The 8,493-nt window shown below is 31.0% G+C and overlaps 1 protein-coding gene across 4 annotated transcripts in view; it reads left to right on the top strand.

The window, feature by feature from the left end:
* Nucleotides 1-3,125: 3,125 nt before the first annotated feature.
* LOC116851371 (mediator of RNA polymerase II transcription subunit 28) overlaps nucleotides 3,126-8,493 on the top strand; it is a 112,219-nt gene continuing 106,851 nt past the window's right edge. Inside the window, exons 1-4 of one of the 4 annotated variants that reach the window (XM_032830710.1) lie at nucleotides 3,126-3,557; nucleotides 4,288-4,642; nucleotides 4,705-4,883; nucleotides 4,986-6,088. In XM_032830710.1, the coding sequence (XP_032686601.1) occupies nucleotides 3,498-3,557; nucleotides 4,288-4,642; nucleotides 4,705-4,883; nucleotides 4,986-5,033 (642 nt within the window). In that variant the 5' untranslated portion in view covers nucleotides 3,126-3,497 and the 3' untranslated portion in view covers nucleotides 5,034-6,088. Of the gene's footprint in view, nucleotides 3,558-4,287; nucleotides 4,643-4,704; nucleotides 4,884-4,936; nucleotides 6,089-8,493 lie in introns of those variants that run through there. The other 3 variants (XM_032830709.1, XM_032830711.1, XM_032830708.1) reach the window with 3 other exon arrangements.

The raw sequence follows: 8,493 nt of genomic DNA, 5'->3' as shown, positions 1-8,493 counted from the left end.
ATCTCTAGTTTGCACCTTAATAGCTCCTGCACACAGGACGCGATAATGCTTGCCGCGCGGCGGAAGTTCGCACAACAGCCAATTAATATGCTGCTTTCCGTAATAATCTTCTAGCTCTTACGGAAAAACAACATATTGATTGGTTGTCGCGCGGACTCCCGCCACGTGGCAAGCATTACCGCGTTCTGTGTGCAAAAGCCATTAGAGAAGAAACAAGGAGTGTTTACGTTAAATCGAGTATAACTTAGTTTCACTAGGGTCGAAAAATGTAATAAGCACAACCATCTAATATCTTTATGGTTCAAGACAACTCAGTATTGCTTTCCGATGCTCGAGTAGAGTTAGGCTGCGTTCCGTTTCACGCATAATGCGCATAGACTGCATAGAGAACCGTTCCGTTTCACTCAATGCGCGCATCAGTAGCGCATTAATAGCGCAGAGAATTCCCTAGATTCCCACCACTTCTCGCGCATTAACATGCATCAGCTGCATCAGCTCGAACGTGAAGCGTTTGATGCAGAGTTAATGCATGCGCGGAAAATACGAAGTTTTAGTATCTTTGAGATGTGTATTAAAATAAACAAATGGAAAAAAATAAAGAATTAGTGGAATTTCCAGTTATTATTGACGGCAGCAGTGAAATTATTACGCTCTTTCTAGAGAAAGAAACCGCTGCAAGAGCTAGTCAAGGTATTAAAACGTACAATCAATTGTACGTCTAATCAATACACTTAATATATGTAATTATAACCTATAAATTAATAAAAATATAATTTTGTAGATGAACATTTTTTGCAAAATATCTTGCAACAACATAGTGCTGGAGATACATCAGCAATTGAACATACCGAAAACTCCCAAATCAGTATAGTTTTTCACAATTTAATATTTTGTTGAATAATTAGCTTAAACTTCGCAATAAAATTTAATTCATAATGACTTCTTAATAAAAGTTGTTTATTAAGAAAAATGAAATTAATGGTGATAATATCTTGTCACCTGTAAGGTTACTTGTAGCATCCATTTTGGATTCGCATCAAACGCATGGAAAACCGTTCCGTTTCCAAAAACGCATCATGCACATTTACGAAACGGAACAATATCAATGCGCGCAACGCATTTAATGCGATCAATGTGCTTAATGCGTGAAACGGAACGCACCCTTAGTTAGGCTAGTGGCACACAAAAAAACTTAAGCAGTAAAACGTAAACAGTAAGCAAATTGACCAATCACAGTCATTAATTCTTCTTACGGTCCAAGAATCAACGACTGTGATTGGTCAATTTGCTTACTGCTTACGTCTTATTGCTTAAGTTTTCTGTGTGTCACGGCCCTTAAGGCCTTCACACATACTTTTTGTAACAGTAACCGTAAGACGTAACATAAGAATTGACCAATCACATTGAGAATCGTCGAAACATAAGGTCGCCATTTTTGTGAATACTCCATCGTAATTGGTCAATTCTTACGTTACGTCTTACGGTTACTGTTACGGAAAGTGTGTGTGAAGGCCTTTAGAGTTAGCTAGAGTCGCATAGCGGATAACATGAGCATGAGGTAGTTGATTTTCAAAAAATGTTAGTTATTAATAAGTTTAATTTCACATAGTATGTTTATACCAAACGTTTAATACGCGTATCAATTAGTAACTTTATATCTAATTATTCTAATTTCGGCGATGCAATATATTCAATTAATACGATACATGTTTCTAATCAATATTGCACTTCAATATGACGTTGTTTATATACATCGCCGAAATCAAAATAATTCAACATAAAATTGGTAGGCGTATTAAACGTTTGGTATAAACATATTATATTAAACTTATTAATAACTAATGTTTTTTGAAAATCAACTACCTGATATTCACGTTATCCGTTATGCTACTCTAGCTAACTCTAACTAACTCTACTCGAGCATCGGAAAGCAATACTGAGTTGTCTTGAACCATGAAGATATTAAATGGTTGTGCTTATTAAATTTTTCGACTCTAGTGGAACTCGTATTCGATTTATCGTAAACAGCCAAGGGATCTCTCTTTCATCCTACACGCCTCAAGAGGCAGCGCGCGTTCTAGGTAGTATATGGGCAAGTTTTTTAATTCATCGATGGATCCATCGATTTCAGTGGCTGCATTCAGTAGAACAAGTGATCAGTAAGCGCTCAGTGAGCTCTTGCATCTGATTGGAGTATAGTTGGAGATCTAAAAGAATATGCCAAATCATATACAAGAGCTCCCTGAGCGCTTATTGATCACTTGTTCTACTGAACGCGGCCAATGTAATTGGTCTAAATTTAGGAATCTAATAGCAAGAACCAATAATCGTTGATTGCTCACTGAGCGCTTTTTCTACTAAATGCGCCCAGTGTTGTGCATAGAACATTAAGGCCCTTGCAGAATGCGGGTAGGACCGATTGACCACGATACGATTAGACACAGATTGTAATGATTGGTTCGACTTAGTAATTCATTAGATAATTCTTTTCATCGGTTGGTTGTGTCCAATCGTACCGTTGTCAATCGGGACGTTCCCGCAGAATGCCAAGTAACAGGCAATGGCTTGGTTTACATCGTGCACTTGATACGCGTATTAAATAGTAACTTTCTATTAGATAATATTAATATCGATGATATATATAAATAACGGTATATTAAGCTAGTATAATACTCATCAACAAAACGTATTGTATTGATAGAATGCGTTGCTGTTGATATGCATTGTCGATATTAAGATTATCTAATAAAAAGTTACTATTTAGTACGCGTATCAAACGCACGATGTAAACCAGGTCAATAGGAACGGGGAATAGGAATTCGGATTATGGCTCCTGCACACAGGACGCGGTAATGCTTGCCGCGCGGCGGAAGTTCGCGCGACAGCCAATCAATATGTTGCTTTCCGTAATAACCTTCTAGCTCTTACGTAAAAACAACATATTGATTGGCTATCGCACGGACTTCTGCCGCGCGCAAGCATTACCGCGTCCTGTGTGCAGGAGCCATTAGTCAATTATTTCTATTCCCTTTTCCTATTGGCTAATTCCTATTGCTTGTTGTCTGGCATTCTGCAAGGGCCTTTACAGTAGCTTCATTTATGACATGGAGGTTGTCCGTCTTGAGTTTAGTAAGTCTTGAGATAGTAACACAGGCTATGGAAGTTTGTGGTTAGTAATATGTATGAAATTATAAGAGTTTATGCTATAAAACGTCGCAAAGCATTTATAGTATCAAATTTATTTATTTGTTTTTGTATTTATACGATATCAAATCCTTATTAAATTGTGAAATACTATAATAGTAATAAGATTCAAAATTTTCCTGATAACTGATAAGAATATTAAGGGAGAAAAAAAAAAGGTTAAAGATGATATTACATCGTTAACCGAAAGAAAGTTTGCAAGTGAAGAATAATAGAAGAATAATTGAATACGTTAAGAAAACATAATAGTTACGATTTGAGACAATTATCTATGCACGTGTGAATTGCGCGAGATGGCAACTCCAACCAACGGTAACGGCAATCTCGTCGATGAGTTTGAAGAAGCTTTTCAGGTAAAGCACTTGCATTTTATACACAGAATTTTTATTTGCGTGCGCGAAATTTGCATTTCTGACTATAAGTTTTTTTCTGTTTATTATTAGTTTATGTATTTTTACGTTATGTTTTGTATTTACAAATGAAGATATTGCTATTGGTAATATACTGAATAACATGTAATGTTTGTAACCTAAAAGAATATAATCTAAAAAAATTATTACTGTTGTTATTCGCAATTATTACTTCTAGTATTAATACATTCAATATTTGATCTTTAACCAAAAGGGAGTATATTCTGCTTTTGAATTTATAATATTTAATTGAAATATGAAAAGTTATTATAATACTCTATTTTTTTTAAATAAGAATCCTTAACTAATTATAATTATATGAAAAAATAAAGTAAAAATTTTGTTTTGTCATATTTATAGATTAAATAGAACAATAAAAAAAATATATAAGAATAGTTATAAGAATAAATAATATTTGCAACGGAGTTATTTCTTTTTACTTAATTACATATATTAAACATATATATATGTGTGTGTGTGTGTGTGTGTGTGTGTGTGTGTGTGTGTGTGTTTATATATATGGCATATGCACATATAGCAGTATACATATGTGATTTTTCAATTGTCTAGATTTACTACATGTGTTAATAAGAATAGAGAAATTAATAGAAATAAGAGATATCAATTTATTTAATTTCTATTCTATATAATTTTATGAATTAATGGTTTTCAGCAATGCTTGAGCATATTGACAAAAGATGAGGGATTAGGCAATAATGGGATTGGTATATCTAGTGGTGTAACAGTGGATAAGGATGAAGCTCGCACAGAAGTGGAACAAGTTACTTTGAGATTTATAGATTTGGCCAGACAAATGGAAGCCTTCTTCTTGCAAAAGAGATTTTTATTATCTGTATTAAAGCCTGAACTAGTAGTCAAAGAAGATGTTAGTGACCTAAAGATGGAATTAACTCGTAAGGAAGATCTTATAAAGCGACACTATGACAAAATTGCTGTATGGCAGAGTCTGTTAGCAGATTTACAAGGATGGGCCAAGTCTCCAGCCCAAGGACCACCAGCACCTAATGGTAAGCAAATCTAGTATCTCTGCTAAGAAAAGATTTGATGATACTGATACTGATATTAATAGGATTACCTACTGGAGCTCAAAGTGGGCAAAATCAACAGGCTGGGAATGGCAGCAGTAATACTACTATGCAGCAGCAGCAACAACAGATACTACAGCATCAGCAGCAACTACAGCAGCAACAACAGTTGCAACACCTGCAGCAACACCAGATGCAGCAGCAACAGTTACATCAGCAACAGGTATTTAAGGAATGTCATTATAACCAAAATTTTAAAAATCTCCTGTTTTTCAGGCAGATTGTTACTAAACCTAGTATTAAAAGTACGCTTTTTCCAAATTAGAAAGAAAAGAAAGGCACGCGAAAAGCGAAGAAGGTTGCCACAGAGTAAGCGAAGATTTTGTTCTGGTTTTTACAAGAAGAAATGCTAAAATGCTGATATTATTTGGACTTTTATTTTATTTTGGAAAATTTTACTCCGAATCCATTAAAATGTATAATCTGACCGCTTAAACATTTTAATATTAAGTTCTTTTTTGTACCATTCACTAAGTACGATTATCTAAGTCACGAGACCCAACTTCTATCTATATCTGTATTTTGTTTTCTCTAAAATGATAATGTATATTTATTTTTTATTATATATGTATGATATATGTTATGTACTATGTTCTTCTGTTATGTGCAGCAGCTTGAGATAGATAATTGCTTGTATATGCGTGAACGCTTGTGTGTATGCATGATAACATACATGTTACAAAATTGTAGCTATACCAGATTTATATCCTAGTAAGTAAACTCTGGAAGTGAATGAAATGAAAAAAATAATTTATATAAAATTGCAATAAAGAGAGGACAGCCATAATTAAAATCTAAGTACATGTGTATAAGTATAAATATTTATAATAATCATATTATTGAAAAACATAAAATACAGGAATACACTAAACGTTTTAGTTCATGTTGGACTTTTTAATAATATGTACAATTATAATATTTACACACTTATAACTATACACTTAGATGTAAAGTGTGATTTCTCTTTTTATTCCAGTTATATATAAATATACATAGACATGTGCACGTGCGCGCGTGTATGAAATATTAGAAAAACACTTGAAAAGATCATATCTTCGAACAGTGAACAGTAAAAATTGCTTAGGATATAAATTCTGCATAAGGGTGATATATAGTTATTCTGATATTAGATATAATATATATGAGTGCCTTTATGTAATTTTTATCTGCGCTGAAAAAAATATATTTCTTTATTGTATAAAGAAAGATGCAAAAATTAAAGATTAAATTTAATAATTAAAAATTATTTTGATATTTATATATAATTACGATATAGAAGCGCGCGCGCGCGGTGTATCTTAATAGGTAAAAGATACTTTAGACATGGATTAAATATTTAAAAATAATAAAATGAGTTATTAAAAACAAGTACATTCAATTTAATTTTATTTCCGAGTTATAGCAAGTTCTGTGTCTCAGCAATTTATTATAAAAATCAAGTTACTTAATCAAGTTATGTATTTAATTCTATTGTTTATAAAAATTTTCATAAAATCGGAACAACGTTCAAACACATAAAAAAATTTAGGAGATTTATGATGTGTTCTAAAACAGATTACAAACTTGTATTCAAATACAAAGTAATTATTTGGTATAGCAAAATATCTAATTTGTCATTTTGAACATTTCTTTTTAAAGTAACATTTCTTTTTAAAGTAACATTTCTTTTTAAACAGAATGCTAAGAACAAAACACTATAATTTAATAAAAAAACAAAATTAAATTGGACATATGTTTATAAAAATGTATTTTATTGTCTTTAAATATTAAATCCATTCCTGAATGGTTTGCTACATATTTAGTTACATCCTGTATATAATTTTCAAATAAAATAATACATTTGAATAAATCGTAAATAATAAGTATGAACACAAACCTGTTCAGTTGAAAGTTTAGGATAGGAAGCAAGCTGACTATGAAGTTAATCTCTTTTTTCCACCATTTTATATTTTAGCGCACGTTTATCAGACATAATTTTTTTAAATAATATATTTTGAAATGCATATGATGATACTCCGCTCTAAAGCGTGCTTAACCATAGCATACATTATGACATTGAAATGAATTTTAGAATTTTATTTTTTATATCACAAAATGTCAGATTCTTTTAGCGTTACCTAAGATGCACTGCATAGAAGTTAAGTCTGACAAGCATTACACATACGTATGCGTACGTACACGTGCGCTTGTTGTCTACTGGCTTGCATGTTCTGCATATCAAATAAATACATGCTGTTAATATTTTCTCAATAGAAATATTTTTATACCTAGAATGATATGAAGAATAGATTAATGCAAGGAAAACAAAGAGAAACATAAATTAAATTCCATTGCATTTTGCAGACATTAATTAGTATACATTATAACAGATACTAATTAATATATATTATAATGTATGTATCTACATGCTGAAATATTATTCTAATCTTCTTAATATTTAAAAAAATACTTAGGTAAGGTTACTGGAAGATAGATACTTTACAAGAGATTTTATATTTTATATTGAATATTATCAAAATAATATGTGAAATATTTCGAGTGGTATGTAAAAACAGATTTTCCGATGATATTATTTCAATATTTTTATATGTAAAATGAAATGCAGGATTGATCGATATTAAAGAAAAACTATAATTCTATTAAAAAACAAAGTTGATTTCCATGTAACCTTAAAATTTTTACATCGAAAAAAAATAAATTTCATTATATGATACTATCTTTTACAACAAATATTAAAAAACCAAAATTGCATATTTTACTTAGTTTTAACCTGTAATCTTTATAATATCTAATTTTAACTCATATATGTCTTCAAACTGATTGTCATAAATAAAATTATGTATTCTATGAAAAAAATGGAATCAAAAAATCATTTACAGTTTTACAGTTTTATTTACAGTTTTTGAATCTAATGAACAATCGAGATATTGCGACTTGAAATTTGATCAATTTGGCCAATGCATGTAATAAATAGGACATTTGAAACATAGCCGACAGAGCTACTTTCAACTACCCATGCAACAAGTAACTCTACAAGCCTCTACTTTTACACGTAGTTATTTTAATTCTTGCTTTGATATACTATAAATAATAAAATTTTAAATATTAATAAATATGATATCTAAAATTATATAAATTAAAATTATAGGAAAAATTTAAAACATTTCAATAGGAAAAAGCATTTTAAACAATTTTATTTAAAATTGGCTTTTTAAAAAGCAGTTTTGTGGTCAAAATAATCTAAAAAAAACCTGAAATACATCGGGAATTTTTCAAATGTTTTCAATAATTCATAAGACGTCAATACAAATCATGCATTATTGCGAGTGGGAATAATTTTTAGCACAATTACTTTAATGAAATATTAGTTCAGAAAAAATGAGCTTATATTTATATCTTTTCTGGAACTTTTTGGAACTTCTTGGACTATAATATGTTCTTAAAACTATCTATTTTTATATCATTCTGTGTGAAAAATAATTACAAAAATGAGAGAAGAAAGAGAGGGGGGACAGAAAGAGAGGGAGGGAGGGAGAGAGAGGGGGGGAGGGGGATTTGTTTCATTAGGAAGGAACGACTCCTCCTAATGAAGTAAACTGAAATGTTCGCGAAACATCGGAATCAAAGGAGAAATTACGCAGCTTAAAAGCAGAAACCAAATCTAATATTCATGGACACTGCAAAAACCTTAAATAACATAGTAATGAATTAGATATGAATATACGGAGAAAAAGATTTGCTAATATATGGATAACTAAAAATATTAACTACAA

The sequence above is a fragment of the Odontomachus brunneus genome, unplaced genomic scaffold (genome assembly GCF_010583005.1).
Source record: "Odontomachus brunneus isolate Ranch 3 - 2012 unplaced genomic scaffold, Obru_v1 Obru_scaffold_173, whole genome shotgun sequence".
Taxonomy (NCBI): Eukaryota; Metazoa; Arthropoda; class Insecta; order Hymenoptera; family Formicidae; genus Odontomachus; species Odontomachus brunneus.
The sequence above is the reverse complement of the archived record's forward strand: the minus strand, read 5'-3'. Positions and strand labels throughout refer to the sequence as shown.